The sequence below is a fragment of the Caretta caretta genome, chromosome 6 (genome assembly GCF_965140235.1).
Source record: "Caretta caretta isolate rCarCar2 chromosome 6, rCarCar1.hap1, whole genome shotgun sequence".
Taxonomy (NCBI): domain Eukaryota; kingdom Metazoa; phylum Chordata; order Testudines; family Cheloniidae; genus Caretta; species Caretta caretta.
This window is the reverse complement of record NC_134211.1, coordinates 49,859,686-49,883,556: the sequence shown is the minus strand read 5'-3', so window position 1 is coordinate 49,883,556 and position 23,871 is coordinate 49,859,686. Positions and strand designations below refer to the sequence as shown.

Here is a 23,871-nt window from a genome sequence, read left to right as displayed (position 1 = left end):
TATTAACACACAAAAAATATAAATTTGCATTCCAGCAACTGTGTAAACACAACTAGAAGTTTTAGAGATGTATCACTCTGACACACAGGGGCCTTTCACATTGATAGAAAGGACTTTTTTAGCTTGAACATTTCATATAATTAAATAAGTAACTAAAAACATAAGCATGTAAGCTATTATTCTCCAAGCCTTGTATCTATGAAAACAATTGTAAGTATCTCTTTGGAATTCAATAAAGGTCCAAGTAACAGAAGAATAAATAACCATTTTTGCATCAATACTGAGGTCTATACCTACATCTCTGTGCATAAGTGATGAAAACTGATCAGATATTAACAATGGCATGCACTTAAATATTATGGATCCATGACTCTGAAAATTTAGAAAAGTCCTTATTAAGGAGCAGCTTCTGCATACGTCTACCACACTTGAATTAGGAAAAAAAAGGTAAAGCTCGTTATTTAGGAAACAATGTAAATGGAGCAGAATATGTTCAGTCTGTTACTGCTACAAAGACACTGAAAAGAGTATTTTAGTGTATCACTGCTTAGAGCAGTTTGTTTTCAACTACTCCTGCTAATTGATGGGCTGATTTTGTTCTGAAATGAACTATCTTCAAGATCAGACAAATCATTTTTAATGCCTATATACATAATGCAAATATATTACATTCAGAAATATTTTCAGGATACCTTGGTTGTCAAACACACACATAGGTCCATCTCTCTGATAGTTGGCCACACGAGTCCTATAGGGACAATTCACAGGTATTTGTAGGTAGTTGGGTCCTAAACGGTGTCGGTGAGTATCAGGATATGAGAAAAGACGACCCTAAAAATCACAATGACAAATGTTGTATATTCAACATTTTTTTATATTTAGTCAGAGTTTAAGGCCGGACGGGACCACCAGATGATCTAGTCTGAACTCCTGTATATCACAAGCAACCTAAATTAGACCAAAGTATTACAGATCACAGGAGACTAGAATATTGTGTGTCACGGGCAGAGAATAGGAGGACTTAAATGTAACAATGCCTGAAGTCCCCACAATGGCAGGGAAATTAAGTGAGATATATTCTGATAATCCTGGAAAGTGACTAGCACCCCACCCTGCAGATGATGATCAAAACCTCCCACGGTCATTGCCAACCTGACGGGGGGGGGTGGGGGGAGGAATTCCTTCCCAACCCCACATAGGGCAATCAGTTTGACCCTGGTCATATTTTTCATGACCACCTTTTGAAACTAATCACTGAAATGAGCAGTTATGTAATGAAATGCACATTTTGCAACATGGAAATAATCATTTCATAATCCTTAATCCTCACAGATAAAATGTCAAAATGATAAGCTGTCCTGAACTTTCAAAGATTCTTTCTAAAATTCTGTGTGTGCGCGCGCGTGTGTCATAGCCCACCTATTTTTCTTTTATATTCCCATGACAATATTGCAGTGACTGTATTTTAATAAATGCCTCCTTACATAATACCAGAAACAAACCATTTACTGCTTTAGGAGCAGTAAATTTAGGATAAATTGGAGAGAGTCCAGCGAAGGGCAACAAAAATGATTAGGGGTCTGGAACACATGAGTTATGAGGAGAGGCTGAGGGAACTGGGATTGTTTAGTCTGCGGAAGAGAAGAATGAGGGGGGATTTGATAGCTGCTTTCAACTACCTGAGAGGTAGTTCCAGAGAGGATGGTTCTAGACTATTCTCAGTGGTAGAAGATGACAGGACAAGGAGTAATGGTCTCAAGTTGCAGTGGGGGAGGTTTAGGTTGGATATTAGGAAAAACTTTTTCACTAGGAGTATGGTGAAACACTGGAATGCGTTGCCTAGGGAGGTAGTGGAATCTCCTTCCTTAGAAGTTTTTAAGGTCAGGCTTGACAAAGCCCTGGCTGGGATGATTTAATTGGGGATGGGTCCTGCTTTTGAGCAGGGGTTGGACTAGATGACCTCCTGAGGTCCCTTCCAATCCTGATATTCTATGATTCACTCCACCCAGAGGATTGCCCAAGCAACATAAGGCTGGCATTCAATATGTTTTAGAGTGCTGTGTGGCCTTGTTCTTCCCTCCTCCACCACCCCTCCCGGGCTATCTTGGCAGTTATTCCCCTACTTGTGTGATGAATAAATAAAGAATGCATGAATGTGAAGCAACAATGACTTTATTGCCTCTGCAAGTGTTGATCGAAGGGGGGAGGGGAGGGTCTTAGCTTACAGGAAAGAAGAGTGAACCGGGGCGGGGGGAGGGAGGGTTGTTTCCATCAAGGAGAAACAAACAGAACTTTCACACCGTAGCCTGGCCCGTCATGAAACTGGTTTTCAAAGCTTCTCTGATGTGCACCACGCACTCCTGTACTCTAACTGCCCTGGTGTCTGGCTGCGCATAATCAGCGGCCAGGCGATTTGCCTCAACCTCCCACCCCGCCATAAACGTCTTCCCCTTACTCTCACAAATATTGTGGAGCGCACCGCAAGCAGCAATAACAATGGAAATATTGGTTTTGCTGAGGTCTAAATGACTCAGTAAACTGCGCCAGCACACTTTTAAATGCTCAAATGCACATTCTACCACCATTCTGCACTTGCTCAGCCTATAGTTAAACACCTCCTGACTACTGTCCAGGAAGCCTGTGTATGGCCTCATAAGCCATGGCATTAAGGGGTAGGCTGGGTCCGCAAAGAGAACTACAGGCATTTCAACATCCCCAATGGTTATTTTCTGGTCTGGAAAGTAAGTCCCTTGCTGCAGCTATTGAAATAGACTAACTGTTGAAACAAACAGTTCCTGAAGACGTGAGCGTCATGTACCTTTCCCGGCCATCCCACGTTGATCTTGGTGAAACGTCCCTTGTGATCCACCAGTGCTTGCAGCACCACTGAAAAGTACCCCTTTCGGTTTATGTACTTGCTGACTTGGTACTCCAGTGCCAAGATAGGGATATGGGTTCCGTCTATCGCCCCACCACAGTTAGGGAATCCCACTGCAGCAAAGCCATCCACTATGATCACATTTCCCAGAGTCACTACCCTTGATAGCAGCAGCTCAGTGATTGCATTGGCTACTTGCATCAGAGCAGCCCCCACAGTAGATTTGCCCACTCCAAACTGATTCCCAACTGACCGGTAGCTGTCTGACGTTGCAAGCTTCCACAGGGCTATCGCCACTCGCCTGTGAGGGCTCCTCTCATCTCTGTATTCTTGCACTTCAGGTCAGGGGAAAGCAAGTCACAAATTTCCATGAAAGTGCCTTACGCATGCGAAAGTTTCACAGCCACTGGGAATCATCCCAGACCCGCAACAATATGTGGTCCCAGCAGTCTTTGCTTGTTTCCCAGGCCCAGAATTGGCGTTCCACACCATGAACCTGCCCAATTGACACCATGGTGTGCACATTGCAGGGGCCTGTACTTTGTGAGAAGTCTATGTCAATGTCCTCATCACTCTTGTCACTGCGCTGCAGTCGCCTCCTCCTCCCCTGGTTTCGCTTTTCTTGTAGGTTATGGTTCTGCATATCCTACTGGATAACGTGCGCAGTGTTTATAGTGCTCATAATTGCCGCGGTGATCTGAGCAGGCTCCATGCTCCCAGTGCTATGGTGTCTGCGCTGAAAAAAGGCGCGAAACAATTGTCTGCCGTTGCTCTGATGGAGGGAGGGGCGACTGACAACCCTGGCTTACAGGGTTGGCTTACAGGGAATTAAAATCAACAAAGGGGGTGGCTTTGCATCAAGGAGAAACAGAATGGCCCCCTCAAGGATAGAACTCAAAACCCTGGGTTTAGCAGGCTGTTGATTTCACAGCGGGAGGGAGGGGGGAGAAAATGAATACAAAATAAATCTAGTCTATTTCTTGTTTTGATCCACTTCAGCTATCTTTATACATCTTAGGCTGGCAGCAGATGGTGCAGTACGACTGCTGGCCATCGTCGTCTCCTGGCTGCTCACCAGAAAATGGTGCAGTACAACTGCCGGCAGGACTGAATCTCCATGAGACAAAGCTTAAAAAGGGAAATGACTTGGCTGAGTCACTCCCATGTCTGCCCAGGCGCCCCTGACCGACCTCACTGAGGTCGGCTAAAAGAGCACCCAGGAGTACGACGACGATGGCTACCAGTCATAATGCACCGTCTGCTGCCAAAAGGCAATAAGCTGCTGCTGTGTAGCAATGCAGTACCACGTCTGCCAGCACCCAGGAGACATATGATGACAGTGAGCTGAGCGGGCTCCATGCTTGCCGTGGTATGGTGTCTGCACGGGTAACCCAGGAAAAAAGGGCGCAAAACGATTGTCTGCTGTTGCTTTCACAGGGAGGGAAGGGGGGGGCCCGACGATATGTACCCAGAACCACCCATGACAATGTTTTTGCTTCATCAGGCATTGGGATTTCAACCCAGAATTCAAATGGGTGGCGGAGACTGTGGGATAGCTACCCACAGTGCAACGCTCTGGAAGTCGATGGTTGCCTCGGTACTGTGGACGCACTCCGCCGACTAAATGGACTTAGAGCATTTATGTGGGGACACATACAATAGACTGTATAAAAATGCTTTCTAAAAAACCAATTTCTATATATTCGACCTAATTTCGTAGTGTAGACATACCCCAAGTGATGTTGTTAAACCAACCTAATCCCTGGTGTAGACAGCACTAGGTCAATGGAAGAATTTTTTCCCTGGATCTAGCTACCATCTCTCAGTGAGGTGGATTAAATACAGGGGTTCTCATGTCACTTTGTTTGCTGTAATCAGTATCTACACTGAGTGCTGCAGCTGTGCCACTGCAGTGGTTTAAGTGTAGACATAGCCTTACGAAGAGAAAATGCCATGTAGGAGATTTACTCTGTGTCAGAGTAATATACCGAGCCGCTCTGCTTACCTGTAACATTTTATCAGGGCTAGGTTCAATGCCTGGTGGCATGTTGCTTGGGTCAAAGGCTATTTGTTCTACCTCTGCAAAATAATTGACAGGGTTCCTGTTCAAGACAAGTTTGCCCACAGGAATTAGAGGATAGCATTTGTGAGGCCAAACCTAGAAAACATAATACATACACTGTGATTACTACATGTTATAAAACACAGCAAGAAAACAGATTCAACTACCTGATGCAGTCATTGTGCCTAGGATTTAATCTTGGTAATGAATTATATTGGGAGGGGGAGGCGAGTATACACTTTAAGAAATATAGTAGTACTTTCCATTATAAACTTTTGCTTTCAGCAGCTTATAAATTTGCCAAACAGTAACAATTCAGGTGGAAATTTTCCTTTTTTTTTTTTAAATAAAATAAGCATTTGACAAAAATAGTTTAACCACTTTTAAGAGGAAGGTTAGATAAAAGCATGCAGGGCTTGCCAATGTTAACATTTTCCCCTACAGTTCTTTTTTAAGCACTCTACCACTGCCATGCTTTGAAGCAAGAAACTTGATGCTTGGCAGAGGATTAGACCTGGGATCAGAAGTACATTTTACTGTTCCCCAGGAAAATCCACCCAAATTTAGCTAAATTATGAGGCTCTGAAAAAAACCTGCCATATGAACGTGCTCAGAAGAGCTTGTCAGAAGCTTACTGGTACAATCATAGAACATGGTCCATCTATAATAAGCATGCTCCCAGGCCACTACACAGCTTCCTGTGTGGTAGATACAGAGCTTATGCTTGAATTGGGCCCCAGAAGCAGCAGTGATCCCATCCTTTTGGCCTCAGGGAAGTTGTGCTGAGCAAGGAAGAGACCATAAGTTCCAGTCTCAACTCCTCTTCCACAGACTGGTGTTAATGCTTCATGCTGCAACGTCATCACTATTGATGAAGGCTTCATGCCCCTATTTTACATGATTCGTAGATTCATAGATATTTAGGCCAGAAGGGACCATTATGATCATCTAGTCTGACCTCCTGCACAATGCAGGCCACAGAATTTCACCCACCACTCCTAAAAAAGACCTCACACCTATATCTGTGCTATTGAAGTCCTCAAATTGTAGTTTGAAGACCTCAAGGAGCAGAGAATCCTCCAGCAAGTGACCCGTGCCCCATGCTACAGAGGAAGGCGAAAAACCTCCAGGGCCTTCCAATCTGCCCTGGAGGAAAATTCCTTCCCGACCCCAAATATGGCGATCAGCTAAACCCTGAGCATATGGGCAAGATTCATCAGCCAGATACTACAGAAAATTCTTTCCCGGGTAACTTGGATCTTACCCCATCTAAAAACCCATCACAGGCCATTGGGCCTATTTACCATGAACATTTAATTACCAAAACCATGTTATCCCATCATACCATCTCCTCCATAAACTTATCGAGTTTAATCTTAAAGCAAGATAGATCTTTTGCCCCCACTACTTCCCTCGGAAGGCTATTCCAAAACTTCACTCCTCTGATGGTTAGAAACCTTCGTCTAATTTCTAATCTAAATTTCCTAGTGGCCAGTTTATATCCATTTGTTCTTGTGTCCACATTGGTACTGAGTTTAAATAATTCCTCTCCCTCTCTGGTATTTATCCCTCTGATATATTTATAGAGAGCAATCATATCTCCCCTCAACCTTCTTTTAGTTAGGCTAAACAAGCCAAGCTCCCTGAGTCTCCTTTCATAAGACAAGTTTTCCATTCCTCGGATCATCCCAGTAGCCCTTCTCTGTACCTGTTCCAGTTTGAATTCATCCTTCTTAAACATGGGAGACCAGAACTGCACACAGTATTCCAGGTGAGGTCTCACCAGTGCCTTATATAACGGTACTAAAACCTCCTTATCCCTACTGGAAATACCTCTCCTGATGCATCCCAAGATGACATTAGCTTTTTTCACAGCCATATCACATTGGCAGCTCATAGTCATCCTATGATCAACCAATACTCCAAGGTCCTTTTCCTCCTCCGTTACTTCTAGTTGATGTGTCCCTAGCTTATAACTAAAATTCTTGTTATTAATCCCTAAATGCATGACCTTACACTTCTCACTATTAAATTTCATCCTATTCCTATTACTCCAGTTTACAAGGTCATCCAGATCCTCCTGTAGGGTATCCCTGTCCTTCTCTAAATTAGCAATACCTCCCAGCTTTGTATCATCTGCAAACTTTATTAGCACACTCCCACTTTTTGTGCCCAGGTCAGTAATAAAAAGATTAAATAAGATTGGTCCCAAAACTGAACCTTGAGGAACTCCACTGGTAACCTCCCTCCAACTTGACAGTTCACCTTTCAGTAGGACCCATTGTAGTCTCCCCTTTAACCAATTCCCTATCCACCTTTCAATTTTCCTATTGATGCCCATCTTATCCAATTTAACTAATAATTCCCCATGTGGCACAGTATCAAACGCCTTACTAAAATCTAAGTAAATTAGATCCACTGCGTTTCCTTTATCTAAAAAATCTGTTACTCTCTCAAAGAAGGAGATCAGGTTGGTTTGGCACGATCTACCTTTTGTAAAACCATGTTGTATTTTGTCCCATTTACCATTGACTTCAATGTCCTTAACTACCTTCTCCTTCAAAATTTTTTCCAAGACCATGATAGGGTAACAGAGGCTGTTCAAGGTAGTTTCTATCAGAGCTGGGGAAAGAACTCAGGTTTCTAACATTGCATAGCCAAGCCTGATCCAAACAGCAATACAGCCTTTCAAAAAGAACCTTCCCAATCTCTCTACTAGATCACAGCCCTCCAGAGCCAATACCAGACACCAAGATTCCCAACTCCAAATATCTATTACCTACCTAGCTGCATAATCCACTGACAAACTGTGTCACATCACCCTATGCTGTTTAATAGCCTTTTCCTGCTACCAGTTACTCCGTCATCTCCAATGGTAATAGAGATCTGTGGTATGGATCTAGAAATCCTGCGCTCAAATCCTGCTCACTACCCCATCCCCCCCACCCCTTTTTTTTTTCTTTCTTGGAGCAGGAGTGGAAGGAAGGACAGGAATAGTTCCACGGGATGGAATTTTTCTCTTTTTGAAAGAAAACTGAAAACAAACACCTAGGAAATTACACGTTAAGGTTGCAAAGTAAAGCACTCAAATGTTAGAGTATTCCAGAATTAAGGTTGCCGTGTGGCCTTCTTTTGGCTCCATTGTGTGTATGCATTATGATATGCTCTTTATTCACATGATCACATTATTTGACTTTGAGATTCCATCCTCATTCAGAGCACATAATGAATAGCGAATGAAGGAGGTGGTAGTAAAAAAAAGAGGATTTTTTTTTGTGTTTAAGACATTAGACTGGGACCAAGGAGAGGAAGGTTCTATTGTTCGCTCTGCCACACACTTATGTGATGTTAGGACATAATGCATATGCAGAAGGGGAAAGGAGAGAATTAAGTTTGCACAAACAACCTAATACTGGCATTTCCTATCTGACTGCTTGACTTTGTAACTTTAATATTATTTTTTGTATACAGGCGCACGCGCGCGCACACACATCCCTTAGTTACCTTAGTTACATCAAAAGGATTAAACGGGAACTTCTCTGCTTCTTCAAATGTCATAACCTGAATGTAGAACGTCCAGGATGGACAGTTTCCATTGGCAATAGCATTGTAAAGGTCACGCAATCCATAGTCAGGATCAGTGGAAGCCAGTCTTCCTGCTTCTTCGACAGAAAGGTTTTTGATGCCCTGATCAGTCTAACAGTAATTAAATGAAGAAGTGACACTCATTATCATTTGTAATTAAACAAAACTGGCTATGCAATACCACAGAAATAAAAAGAGCAAACTGAAGAACTATTAGACTGTTTGCATATTCCACTTTACATCTCAATTTCAGCAGGTAAATTAAATGCCACTCCACAGTACAATCTGAACACTGTCCTCTATTAATCTGAGCTCAGCAAGATAACAGAATATTTTTAAAATAATAAAATTAGGTAACTGCTTAATGTACTCTTTGTTTGGCTCTATAAGTCAGATTCTGTATTCCCCTTTATGCCACCCAGGAGACACAGAAGGGGCAAGAACAGAACAAAAACGTCCCCTCGGGTATACCCTCTTGAAAAAAAAAAAAAGAGGGCTTCCTACCCAGCTACAGCTGTTTTACACAAATCCACCCTCCCCTGTGAAGGGTGTTTTGGGGGTGAGCAGAGGGCAAGAGGGAAGCAGTCTCGTGTTGAAAGACTGATTCAAAGCATGTTCTTTGGAACGGTGCTTTTTACTTTTGAAATATTTTTCAGTCTTTAGAAACTGCATTCTCATTTCCTTGTGTTTTGGAGCAAAGAATAAAAGCTCAAAGTTGCCTCAACAAAGCTAGGAAGGGTTCAAGGATTCAAAGGCCTACACTATCAGTAGAAAAAGCAAGTTCTCAGGGAAGCTCTTTTGGTTTTATACTGGGAATCAATGTATCAGCAATAGTTTCTGGAGCCTTAATTAGCTTAAGATCCTAAGGACATTTCAGCACCATCTCGGACAGGCTAGGCCCTGAAGTTCCCTTCTAGGCTGGGGACAGGGGTCTGAAGGTTTCAGTTCCAAAGAGCTACCAAAACCAGAGCCCTTGACTTAAGGTCTTTGGCTTGAATCCAACTGGAGCTACAACCACATTAGACTTAGTCTTATCTCTGGCAAGTGATGGTAAGAACTGAAATTGGCTCAGAGGAATCCTGAGGAATCTAAAACTGTAGATGCTAATGACAGCCAGTCCAAACCTCACATATAACCCAGACCATGGATCTCAGACTGTTCTGCAGATTTTGCCTGCTGAAACTTCAGCATTAGGAAGGCCTGGAGCCTTCCTTGACTGTTTTTATGGACTTCAGATGTGAAAGCCCGACACACCTCACACCCACCAGGAGATGTGATTCCCCTAAGCAAAAAGAGAACTACAAGTAAGCACTGGACTCCAGAAAAATCCTGGATAAGAAGTGCATCTACTGAATGCCTGTCTGGACTATACCCTAGGCTGTTTGAACCAAGGAACCAAGTACAACACATGCACAAAATAGACTAAGATGCCATAAAAATTTCTGAAATATGCACAACCCCCCCAAATCCTTACTATACTAGAAATTATTCTTAGTACTTAAATAAATATAAAAGAACTTTGAGGAAAATAAAGTGTGATAGGGTTGGGCATGGACATAGGTAGGATTCCTACATCTGCACTGAATGGCACCAAGAAAGGTGTTCAGGATTGCTCCTCCCTTATATAACCTCAGTCCCAAAATCTATGGTGTCATAAGAGAGCTCCAGCAGGCACAACAAGCATGGTTTTCCATAAGGTTCCGGAAGCTCACTGTGTAAACACCTTGAATACCATAACTGGTAATATACAAAGGCCTTCGAAGAAGAATCTCTGCTTATCACAGCATGCGGGAAGCAGAGTGGAAATCAAAGCAGGGACAACCTTTATATATGTTTAATGATGGATTGAAAAGATTCTTGTAATAACAACCAGTAAAGCTTATGGGAAAACCTTTTACAGAACTCTTAAATTAGACTATTACTCTAATGCCTGTGAAGATCTTTCCTCAATGAGACCTGCAAGATTATATAATATTGCCAAGACTTGCATAAAAATCTGCAGAACCAACTATTGCAAAACATTTTGCCGTATCGTACTTCCAATTTATAATGGTGGAATTGTATTTAGCACAAAATATTTCCAAGTAGGTAAACTTAAAACCAATACCTTAGCATGAAATTTGCAGTAAACAGCTTTTCCTTGAGCATTAATCAGTTTAAAGGTATGGGATCCGAATCCATGCATATGACGGTGTCCATCTGGAATACCACGATCACTGAACAAGATAGATACCTGAATAAAAGGCATAGTCAATTCTAGTAATTAGTAAACTGATGCAATATAAAGTCACTAATCCATAAACAGCAGACAGGCTCCTCTAATCAACGGTATAAATGGAAATTGTCTTATGCTGCAAACCATAATGATTGTTCATGTGCCAAGACCTGTTTGACAACTTCTGAAACATAATCACAACAGCTCTAATAACTGGATCATTGAAGATGCTGAACATGCAATAAAGTTAAGTCTATATGAAGTATTTAACGAGGAAGTGAAAGATGGACACCAACCTCATGTGTGATTACAATGGTTTTTTCAAGAGGAGTAAGTTAGCTACTGTAGTTTTAGAGCTAACTAACAACTTTTCCAGCAAGCACCATATTTTGAACTTAAAGTTAAAATCCTGAACAAACCAGTTTTAGCAAAACCCTTCAAGGTAGAGAATTCCATGCATAGCATTCAATAGCCACAGAAAATCTGTTTGTTCTTGAACTTGGAGTTTCACAAAACCCTTTAATATCACTTTTTCTTAAAGTTACTGAGCTTTGAAGTATATCAGCATTATCTTCCCAGAAATATTTAATTTTTTTAATGTTAATTTTCTTATACTTGGGTTGACTAAACAGCAAATCTTTGCTGTTTCTGAATGGTTCAGCTGCTTTAATTCAATATTAACATACTGATAGTCTTAAATTCTTTACTTTTGTCTTGGTCCAAGTAAAATACAGCCAAGAAAAATAAGGACACTAGATAATCACTTTAACTAATCATTAACTAACTTTACAGAAAAATTTTAAAAGACCCAAAACCTAGTACAGTAGTTACAGTTTAACAGGTGGCTAAAAGTACATAATTTGAGCTTTACTGAATTTCAGTTAATTGTTAATAATTTATTATTATATAGTCTTATTGGTCCAAAAAGATAATAAAAATTCCCAGACTGTCCAAGAAACTGAAATATTTAAAAAAAAACCCACCGAAAATAAGAAAACTCAATGATTTAATATGCGAGTTCCCTGTTCATGGAAGAATAAGTTGAGTTCAAAAGGCAATAAGCTCCCACCTGGTGCAGAGATTCAGGACGAAGGCTCCAGAAGTCCCACACCATGTCTGGATCCTTCAGATGAGTCTGAGGGTTCCTCTTTTGGCTATGTATAAAGGATGGAAACTAATTTCAAACAAACAAACAAAATTAAGATGAATTTAATGGAATTAAAAGTTTGAAGATATTGCAAGAATTGACAAAGTTCTCTACAATTATGCCCAGGGTCCCTTTGCATACTACTGGCATTTCAAGAAAACAGATCAAAGTATCTGGATATATATAACCTACTTCAGCCACAACAAGTGGTACATGGCTCTTGACTTAAAATATGTTTTAAGCTACTATGGGGCAAGTATGAAATCATCAGCACTTCAAAATGGTATTAGGAGTGACAGGTCAGAGTCAGAGGTAGGAAAAGCTGTAACAAAAGGAAAACAGAGCATTGAGGAGTTTTCAGCTTTATCCAGATACTACCAACAAAACCATTGTGTTAATTTCACCCTCAAACTTGAACTGGTAAAGTATTTATATGAACAAGAATCAGCAGTACGATGAGCCAGCTGGTCAAGGGGTCTGGAAGCTCTAGGGTCCTCAGCCCGGAAAAGTCTGTACAGTGGGGCTGCCCTAGAGCTGCAAACCCTGGGAGCTCAAGCTGGGGTTGTCAAGACTTCCAGTGCCATCTTGAGGAACTAGGAGCCAAACCCCAGTTAGAGCTAGGGCTTCCAAGGTTTTCAACATCACAGCTCCATGGCAGGGAGCCTGGAAACCCTGGCATATTAAGGTTTTCCTGGAGTCACAGATCTGGGAAACCTTGGGGCAGTCCAGAGGGCTGAACTGCTCTGGAGCCGTGGACCCTGAAAGCCCAGTTTCTCCAGCAGCTTGGCAGGGAAGCTGGCAGAGAACCAAGCAGGTTTCCAACAGACATTTCATAAGGCATTTTGGGTTTGATTGCAGGCTAGAACAAATGCCAGTTAAAACTATCATTTTATTGTGACTTTGAATTCCTCTATGTTATCATGAGGGAGCTTGGCAAGGAAGGGTGTCACCCTGTCCCATGTCAGAAAGTCGTACTTAGCCAGCAGGGCCGGACGTAAGCCACCTACAGCTGTAGCAGTAGCAATGCTGATGAGTAGGATTTCCTCCCAGACAGGTTTAAGCATTTGGAGTCTTTGTCCTTTGTGTACTCGTTTGACTTTGACTTTTTAAGTATAGTTGAAATAACTAAAGGAGCCAGTGTTCTGGTGTAAAAGTACTCAAACCCCACAAAGGGGACCTGGTACCTCTTCTCAACATGTTTTGCTGGTGGTGATATAACGGCCGGCATCTGCCACAGAGATTTCACTGGGTATAGTAGTCCTTCATTAATGGGGAGGATGATTCTGCAAGGACCAGAAGCTGATAGGATGTTGAATAGTTTGTGGTGCTTTTCTGAGATGACTGAAGTCTCGCTCTCTAGAGTCTCAGCAATCCACACAAGAAGCTCCTCGACAGCTCTGAAGTCTTCCAGTACCAGTGCCAAGCATATCACTTCATCTGGCAATGATGTGGAAAGATCCTTAGGAGGCAAGACAGGGTGTTGATATTGTGCCCCTGGATACCACTCCTCTTGATATTCCAGTGTTGGCAATCCAGCCAGGGAAGATGCTGGAGCAAAAAACTCTCCCTCAATACAGATTTCTCAGTGTCTGTGAACGTAGTCCCATGGTGGCATCCCATATGTGTACAGGTAACTGGACCAATTCCAATCTTGGAGTGCTGCTGGTGGTTGGGGTCTGTAGAAGTCCACAGATCTCTCAGTGATGACACCTGCAGACTTCAAAAGGGATGGTTCCCTGCATGATGACAGGGAAAAAAGCATGTCCCAGTGATTGTAAGGAGTAAGTAGACCTCCTCGGGGAGCGGCACCAATGAATAAGGTACTTTTGGTACCGGTGGCAGTGGATATCTTGGCACCAGGATGGACCTGGTTCAACCCAAGCCTTCTCCCACAAGGCTGGGGTCAATGCCCCTGGGAGCACCTTTGGCACTGAGATCAATGCTGGTAATCTGATGCATTGCAGTCTTCTCCCCAGCCCTTGATGCTGTGGGTTTGGAGAACTTATCAAGAAATGTTTTGCTTTACCAGTCCTTGTGGGAGGACACTGACCTTCTTCGGTTGTTCCAATCACCAAAGCAGGAGACTCCTTTCAGTGCACAACTTCTATGCCGGAGGTGTTGGTGTCTGCTTTGGTCCTGGTGCCAATGGTGTCACCTGGTCTCTCTTTGGTGCTGACTTCTCCATAATATTCTTAAGAGTCACTTGTCTGTTCAATGGGATGCTAGATGATGCAGGATTGTCTATTAAGGAGGATTTTGGAACTCCTTTCCTCTCGATCTGATGAGACCTTTATGGACTGCTCTAGAAGGTGGCGATACAGCTTCACAACTAAAAAGTCCTTGAGGAGCAGGATAAGCATACCAAGCATCTTCTCAGAATATGAGATTTTCCAAGATGGAAGAGGCACCTATTGTGCCTGTCCTTAAAGATAATTAGCCCATCACAGTATAGATAGGACTTGACGCCTTCAGGTTTTGAGTTTACCATTACAGAAATGCTGTATAGTGTGGGAGCATATAGAAGGGTGTCTGACCAAACAAGTCAAAACAGAAGATCATCCATAATTACAAAGATTTTTCAAAATATTAAGGAGTTTAACTTGAGCAAAGAACCAGGGGATTGGTTGTCAGATCTTTTTATGCCTTTATATGAACACATAAGGAGACACAGGGCACATACATGTCCCCTAGTCTCATGGGCATGAGGTGCATGCAACCCTATATTGGGATGCACACTGGCACACACAAAAAAGCACTTAAGACAGGAAGGGACAAACTTACATTGGACCAAATTCTATGGTTCTAACTTAAGCAAGACTTCCATTGAACTAAATTGGAGTTCTGCACAATTAAAGACTGCCAAATTTGGCCCTGACTGAGTGAACTACGGTAGGCAACTATCTCTAATGTCTTAACTAAATTTGAAAGAGATAATAATCCTGCCCTCTCATTCAAAATAGGCCTACATTTTATAAAAGATACTCCAGTTTTAATGTAAATGTAACTACTTTACTCATTATCCATTTTTGTTATTTGGTAAGGGGATAGTCTTTTAAATGTGTAATGAGCAATGTCTAAATTGCTGTTTCAACATTTAAACAGGTTACAGGAACTTTTTAAAAGTGAAAAAAAATTTAAATGCTCTGAATTCAAAATGACAGCTAGAAAATACCTTAGCCATTTTGACTCGCAGACTAGTAATACTGATCATACAAAAGGTAAAAATACAAACATGTATTAAATACTAAACCTATTTACTAGCCATTCGGACGTTACACAGATTGTTTCTTTAAATGCAAATAAGCATAATTATTTCTCAAAGTAGCTTCATTTTCAGTCAAAAAATTCCAGATCTATACTGAACTATCAGGGTAAAATAAGTTTTCAGTGCCAATCTGTATTTTATGCTTCTCATTACCCTTTCTTCACCACTTGTACAAATCCTTGGGACGTCTTTATCTCACCTGCTGAAACCACGTACACCCATGTTCTCACTCACCAGCATGGCATCACGGATGAAGAAGATGGGAGTGTTGTTGCCTACAAGATCCCAGTTACCCTCTTCTGTGTAGAATTTCATTGCAAAGCCTCGAGGGTCACGAACTGTGTCAGCCGAACCAGACTCTCCAGCTAGAAGAAATGTGTATATGTGAAAGTGTCAAAATGGGGGGCGGGGGGGGGAGGGAGAAATCACACAACCTTATATTTAACATAAGCAGACAGAGAAGTAGAGGCCCACAACTATTATTGTTTCTTTTTAAACCTTATCCACACTGGAGAATTTTAGTATATTTGCCCCACTATTTCAGGAACCTGAATGCTTGTAACACATTGGGCCTGAATTGTAGACAGAGCGAGCAATGCATCTGCAGTTCCATGGACAACTCTTGTGCCACTGAGTAAGTTATACCAACCTGACCTATTAGAAGTTTTTACACCAGAATTCCTTACATATAGACTGGCTTTCCTAACTAATCCACCTTACTTCTGAAAAAGTATGTCTACACAGCAATTTAATACGCTTTAACTAATACGCCTTACCTTCACACCACTAGTTAAATCATCATAAAATTTCCTGAGTGTCCACGCATAGGCAAGCCCTAAGATTGCTATACAGACAGGAGAAAACCCACATAAGCAGTGCAGAAAAAGTTCAGCAGCCTATTTTAGTTCATGCTCTGTGTCAGTAACTCCAGTTGCCTCTCCAAACCCTCATAGCAAATAAGCATTGTTCGGCTGCCAGAGCTTTGACCCACACAAGCAAATCTCCAGGGTTACTAAGATATATAGACTCTTTACTTTGTTTCAGAAGATTCAAGAATCCTGATTTGACCATCTTGAAGATTTTAGAACTATCACAAAGGACCCAAAAAGTTGTAACTATAAAAGTATTGCAAAATATAAATAGCTATGGTAACTTTAGAACCTCCCACTTTCTAATGGCATAAAGAAGTTCACATTTTCAGTCATATAATGTACAAGATATTGGCACTTGCAGTCATTTGTAAAAAGCTGTAACTTACCCATCTTAGGATTTGGGAAAGGCTAGTTTATTTTATTTTATTTTACAGAAAGCTGTTTTTTTTATGATCCTCTTTCCCATAATATTTACATTAATGAATTTATCCTTACAACATTGCTGCCAAGTAAGAATGAAAAAGAGGGATAATTATTCTCATGGAGGACCAAGGCAGAAAGGCGTTAATCATGGCCTGCCCACATTCATAAAGAAAGCCTATAGCAGAGCAAGGAATAAAACCAAAGTCTCCTGCGAAGACCATACTTCTTCTCACACTTAGGAGGAAAAATGTCTACGGTAGACTGATGTTACATGAAATGGCAGCTGCTTAACACTACTCAAGATTTTAGAATAAATCTAGGGGAGAGGAGTAAGGGCAAAGGGCAGGTGAAGTGGTCAAAAGAACATGAAATTTTATACTTTGTGGAACTGTGTTACACTAGCGATTCTATACATGTGTTATATAAAAGGCACACATATTAATTACACCACCTTACCAACAGTGGAGAATCGAATGGCTATTGGTGTTCTTTTTCCAATGTGCTCAAATACCTTCGCCTTACAATATTTGGTGATATCGTGTGTCACTTCAAAATAGCCAAAAGCGCCTGAAAAAAACAAAACAAAATTACTTTTATACGTGATTAGATGAACTGTGAACCGCAAAGAGGTGACATGACTTTCGCTAATATCAGGGGGCACAACTAAAGTACTAGATATTGGAGAAGGGCAACGGGAGAAATATTTATGGCAATTGGAGAAAACTCAACAACATTCTCTTCCACCTCAAGCCACCACTCTGCTAACTTCTTTCCTCTACCCCTCTCTGCCTCTCGATACTCTTGCTTTTTTGTAGCCTTCCCTCTTTCAAATGAAATGAAATTGTTGCTCGCTGTATCTGTGTTTGCTGGGCTCTGAAACTACATATTCCAATTAGATTGTTTGCATCCTAGGATCACGAAACTCAGTTTCCTGCATAAGAGAACACTGAGCAGAGATATGGAGCACGCCAAACTTCACAAAACTTAACATACAGCATTTTATAGAGAACATCAGTGCCCAGTACAAATACACCTAGGTTGGCATGCTGCTGTGAGCAACAGAGGTTTCTGCAGGCCATCCATCCCAGAACCACAACAGAGCATCACATGGCTATCAAGACTTCCTTAGCATAAAATAAATCATAGCCTAGAAGTCTAAGTTTGACTTAGTATTCAACGTGAGTGGTATTTTAAAGGTATTTTGCCGTTTGTGTATATACAGTACATTGGATATGTTTTTATATTTGCAGATTGTACACTCTCTCATAATACAGGCAGGTAACTAAGGTATTTGTTTAGTATTCTGCAGCCTTGATAACTTGAGACACCTCCACAGAGTCTGATAGGAAATAGAGGAGAAACAGCTGATGGAAGTTGTTGCAGTGTGCCATGTTACCAGCAGATGAGTAGGTGTACCTACCTATGAGGACATCCGTTCCACCAAAGACCTCATGTAAAGGCAAAAAGATGTAATCATCTCATTTAGGAAGTGGGAGATCCCACACAGTAAGTTTTAATTTTCCCCTCTCTAAAATTCTTAACTGTAATTTGACTGCTGAAGTCCTCTACACAAGAGCAAAATTCCTGTCATGGGAAAGGCAGAGTCTCATTTTATGAAGAAACATAGCCTGTAGCTATCTACAGTTTCTGTAATACCACATTTGTTTAGTTAAGTGGTGACATCATATTACCTATGAAGCAATGATAAAGGGTAACTAACAGTTAGCATAAAGGGAAAAAGTCTTCAGAGGGAATTTTCTTTTATAAATTCTTAATTATACACTAGTTCACCTGGCTTGGTGGAAATGTGGATCTTGTTCTTTGGGGTTGATGACTTTTCTCCTCTTTTTCTGGTGCTGTATAATTTCTCTCATATTCTAATAGTGCTAATACTGTGGCTTTTACAGCAAAAAAACACAAAAATTAGGGATTATAAATTAGAGGGAGCTAATTACTAAATGCTCACCAGCTAATAGTTTGCAGCTGTAGGTGGTATGGCATAGCTAGCAGCTATGATCCTAAGGATTCAGACATGCCGTGTGAGTAAAGCGTATACATACTTATGAATATATTTGTACTGAATGAAAAGAATCAGAACCAGAAGCTCAAAAGGTATTGAAATCAATGGAAGTTAGGAACCTAAATACCTATGAAGATCTAGGCCAATATGCTTATTGCCTTTGGCAACACTCTGTATGTTAAACTCTTACCTATCGGTTTGAGGGAGGCACTTGTAGTTGATGGGAAAAGGATGTGGGGAGGAGGGGCATTATTTCTGATTTCCAATTAGCAAAACAAGTTAACAAGGCGTTAACGCTCAAAAAATTAACTTGGGGGGTGAATAAACCTCAGCTTGAAACAAAAGCATCAATCTGGGCAGGTACTGCTGGGAGAAAGAGATCTTAGACATAGGTGAGTACTCCTTTATAGGTTTTCATTTGCATGCACTGAAAGTTGAGTTTCAGAGTAACAGCTGTGTTAGTCTGTATTCGCAAAAAGAAAAGGAGTACTTGTGGCACCTTAGAGACTAACCAATTTATTTGAGCATGAGCTTTCGTGAGCTACAGCTCACTTCATCGGATGCATACCGTGGAAACTGCAGCAGACTTTATATATACACAGAGAATATGAAACAATACCTCCTCCCACCCCACTGTCCTGCTGGTAATAGCTTATCTAAAGTGATCATCAGGTTGGGCCATTTCCAGCACAAATCCAGGTTTTCTCACCCTCCACCCCCCCACACAAATTCACTCTCCTGCTGGTGATAGCCCATCCAAAGTGACAACTCTTTACACAATGTGCATGATAATCAAGTTGGGCTATCCCCCCCACCCCCATACACACACAAACTCACTCTCCTGCTGGTAATAGCTCATCCAAACTGACCACTCTCCAAGTTTAAATCCAAGTTAAACCAGAACATCTGGGGGGGGGGGGGGGCGTAGGAAAAAACAAGAGGAAATAGGCTACCTTGCATAATGACTTAGCCACTCCCAGTCTCTATTTAAGCCCAGGATTGCCAGGTTTATGGATCTTGGGTAGTAGATAGAATATCCCAGGTCGGGGTTCCAGGGGTGTGTCTGTGCGGATTTGATCTTGTGCTTTTTCAGGAAGTTTCTTGAGCAAATGCTGTAGTTGCTTTTGGTAACTCTCAGTGGGATCATAGGGTAATGGCTTGTAGAAACTCGTGTTGGAGAGCTGCCGAGCAGCCTCTTGTTCATATTCCGACCTATTCATGATGACAACAGCACCTCCTTTGTCAGCCTTTTTGATTATGATGTCAGAGTTGTTTCTGAGGCTGTGGATGGCATTGCGTTCCGCATGGCTGAGGTTATGGGGCAAGTGATGCTGCTTTTCCACAATTTCAGCCCGTGCACGTCGACGGAAGCACTCTATGTAGAAGTCCAGTCTGCTGTTTCGACCCTCAGGAGGAGTCCACCTAGAATCGAAACAGCAGACTGGACTTCTACATAGAGTGCTTCCGCCGACGTGCACGGGCTGAAATTGTGGAAAAGCAGCATCACTTGCCCCATAACCTCAGCCATGCGGAACGCAATGCCATCCACAGCCTCAGAAACAACTCTGACATCATAATCAAAAAGGCTGACAAAGGAGGTGCTGTTGTCATCATGAATAGGTCGGAATATGAACAAGAGGCTGCTCGGCAGCCCTCCAACACGAGTTTCTACAAGCCATTACCCTATGATCCCACTGAGAGTTACCAAAAGCAACTACAGCATTTGCTCAAGAAACTTCCTGAAAAAGCACAAGATCAAATCCGCACAGACACACCCCTGGAACCCCGACCTGGGATATTCTATCTACTACCCAAGATCCATAAACCTGGAAATCCTGGGCGCCCCATCATCTCAGGCATTGGCACCCTGACAGCAGGATTGTCTGGCTATGTAGACTCCCTCCTCAGGCCCTACGCTACCAGCACTCCCAGCTACCTTCAAGACACCACTGACTTCCTGAGGAAACTTCAATCCATCGGTGATCTTCCTGATAACACCATCCTGGCCACTATGGATGTAGAAGCCCTCTACACCAACATTCCACACAAAGATGGACTACAAGCCGTCAAGAACACTATCCCCGATAATGTCACGGCTAACCTGGTGGCTGAACTTTGTGACTTTGTCCTTACCCATAACTATTTCACATTTGGGGACAATGTATACCTTCAGATCAGCGGCACTGCTATGGGTACCCGCATGGCCCCACAGTATGCCAACATTTTTATGGCTGATTTAGAACAACGCTTCCTCAGCTCTCGTCCCCTAAAGCCCCTACTCTACTTGCGCTATATTGATGATATCTTCATCATCTGGACCCATGGAAAAGAAGCCCTTGAGGAATTCCACCATGATTTCAACAATTTCCACCCCACCACCAACCTCAGCCTGGTCCAGTCCACACAAGAGATCCACTTCCTGGACACTACAGTGCTAATAAACAATGGTCACATAAACACCACCCTATACCGGAAACCTACTGACCGCTATTCCTACCTGCATGCCTCCAGCTTTCACCCTGACCACACCACACGATCCATCGTCTACAGCCAAGCTCTGCGATACAACCGCATTTGCTCCAACCCCTCAGACAGAGACAAACACCTACAAGATCTCTGTCAAGCTTTCTTACAACTACAATACCCACCTGCAGAAGTAAAGAAACAGATTGATAGAGCCAGAAGAGTTCCCAGAAGTTACCTACTACAGGACAGGCCTAACAAAGAAAATAACAGAATGCCACTAGCCGTCACCTTCAGCCCCCAACTAAAACCCCTCCAACGCATTATTAAGGATCTACAACCTATCCTGAAGGATGACCCAACACTCTCACAAATCTTGGGAGACAGGCCAGTCCTTGCCTACAGACAGCCCCGCAACCTGAAGCAAATACTCACCAACAACCACATACCACACAACAGAACCACTAACCCAGGAACTTATCCTTGCAACAAAGCCCGTTGCCAATTGTGCCCACATATCTATTCAGGGGACACCATCACAGGGCCTAATAACATCAGCCACACTATCAGAGGCTCGTTCACCTGCACATCCACCAATGTGATATATGCCATCATGTGCCAGCAATGCCCCTCTGCCATGTACATTGGTCAAACTGGACAGTCTCTACGTAAAAGAATAAATGGACACAAATCAGATGTCAAGAATTATAACATTCATAAACCAGTCGGAGAACACTTCAATCTCTCTGGTCACGCAATCACAGACATGAAGGTCGCTATCTTAAAACAAAAAAACTTCAAATCCAGACTCCAGCGAGAAACTGCTGAATTGGAATTCATTTGCAAATTGGATACTATTAATTTAGGCTTAAATAGAGACTGGGAGTGGCTAAGTCATTATGCAAGGTAGCCTATTTCCTCTTGTTTTTTCCTACGCCCCCCCCCCCCCCCCGATGTTCTGGTTTAACTTGGATTTAAACTTGGAGAGTGGTCAGTTTGGATGAGCTATTACCAGCAGGAGAGTGAGTTTGTGTGTGTATGGGGGTTGGGGGGATGTGAGAAAACCTGGATTTGTGCAGGAAATAGCCCAACTTGATTATCATGCACATTGTGTAAAGAGTTGTCACTTTGGATGGGCTATCACCAGCAGGAGAGTGAATTTGTGTGGGGGGGTGGAGGGTGAGAAAACCTGGATTTGTGCTGGAAATGGCCCAACCTGATGATCACTTTAGATAAGCTATTACCAACAGGACAGTGGGGTGGGAGGAGGTATTGTTTCATATTCTCTGTGAATATATAAAGTCTGCTGCAGTTTCCACAGTATGCATCCGATGAAGTGAGCTGTAGCTCACGAAAGCTCATGCTCAAATAAATTGGTTAGTCTCTAAGGTGCCACAAGTACTCCTTTTCTTTTTTTGAAAGTTGAGTGTTACTTAATGAAACTTTCTATGTAGTTCACTAAAACTGGATACTTTCTTATTTTTATGAACCTTGAAAACTCACTAATCCTTCATGTTAATGCCATAAACCCATATGAAACTAACAAAAATAGCATGTTACATCATGAAAACAGAATCCAAATTCTCAAACTGATATTAGAAATAAGTAATCAGTGCTATTTTGATCATGAAACCTTATTCAAAAACAAGCCATGAAAGAGTCTAACTACAGTTTTTGCTAGTTTCTCTCCTTTTATATGTGGCAACTTGATTACTCATTTTAAATATAAAAGTCTTATTAAAGTATAGATGATATAAATAGTTCATCTAAAAAGAAGTGAACAACACTTTTTTTACTGTTGCTAGTAAAAGTTTATTCAGATATGAAGTTACGGATTTTTTTTTTTAATAGGCTGTCCTAAAGGAGGGGTTCTCAAACTGGGGGTTGGGACCCCTCGGGGGTTGCGAGGTTATTACATGGGGGGTTGAGAGCTGTCAGCCTCCATCCCAAACCCTGCTTTGCCTCCAGCATTAATAATAGTGTTAAATACCTAAAAAGGTGTTTTTAATTGATGGGGGCGGGAGGGTTACACTCAGAGGCTTGCTATGTTAAAGGGGCCATCAGTACAAAAGAATGAGAAACACTGCCCTAAAGGGTAATTGAACTGGCATTTATCTGCTTTAGTAAACTGTAGAAGCTTATGCTCAAATAAATTGGTTAGTCTCTAAGGTGCCACAAGTACTCCTTTTCTTTTTGTAGAAGTACTAACATCTAATCATTCCCTAGGTAAACACTAGATCTAGTAATTAAGGCTTTATTCCAGGACAGACAATTTTGATCAATTGTAAAACAGATGTCTTTACTCCTCTTACTTTAAATAACTAAGTATAGACACCAAATTGCTGTCAGATTCTTAAGTCCTCTGAAAAGAGAAAATATAACACAAAAGTGTTTTGCAGGTGCCTGCAGGACTTTTCTTAGATGGTAAGCTACTTTGCCTCCACAGTTATTTATCTCTATGTCAAATGTGGGAAAAAAACTAAACACTTTTCTTTGTTTTCTCTAGCTGGAGTTCACAGACCACCCCCCCGGCCCCCAACAGGATTTGGCCTAATATCAATTTCATACATCATGCCTTTATCTGCCTCATTACACAATCTTGATTGCAATATTAATTCACTGGCATTCTCTAGCAGACTTTTATGCAGCTAAGGAACACATGCCTTTTAAACCCACCTGCTCCTTTGGCATGCACAACTCTCTCAGGAATCCTCTCTCTGTCAAAATGAGCCATCTCATCAGTGAAAACAACATCCTGAACAAGAAGAGGGCCACGTGGCCCTACTGTCATGATGTTAAGTTTATCGCCTACTGGGATCCCGGCTCCAGTGGTCAAGGCATCTGGCTTCTAAATGCAAAAATGATTTTTAAGAAATCAAGTTACTACAACGGAAAAAGTAAAATAAACTTCCATACCTTTATGGTTAATCAAGTAGAATTC

At 41.8% G+C, this 23,871-nt stretch overlaps 1 protein-coding gene across 2 annotated transcripts in view; it reads right to left on the bottom strand.

Moving 5' to 3' along the window:
- The window catches only part of CAT (catalase), a 40,726-nt gene that overhangs the window by 9,404 nt on the left and 7,451 nt on the right, over positions 1-23,871 (bottom strand). The window contains exons 2-9 of one of the 2 annotated variants that reach the window (XM_048853689.2): positions 23,607-23,778; positions 16,904-17,014; positions 15,387-15,517; positions 11,810-11,914; positions 10,633-10,758; positions 8,445-8,636; positions 4,884-5,036; positions 693-831 (exon numbers count right to left, since the gene is read on the bottom strand). In XM_048853689.2, the coding sequence (XP_048709646.1) occupies positions 693-831; positions 4,884-5,036; positions 8,445-8,636; positions 10,633-10,758; positions 11,810-11,914; positions 15,387-15,517; positions 16,904-17,014; positions 23,607-23,778 (1,129 nt within the window). The remainder of the gene's footprint in view (positions 1-692; positions 832-4,883; positions 5,037-8,444; positions 8,637-10,632; positions 10,759-11,809; positions 11,915-15,386; positions 15,518-16,903; positions 17,015-23,606; positions 23,779-23,871) is intronic. The other variant, XM_048853690.2, reaches the window with a different exon arrangement.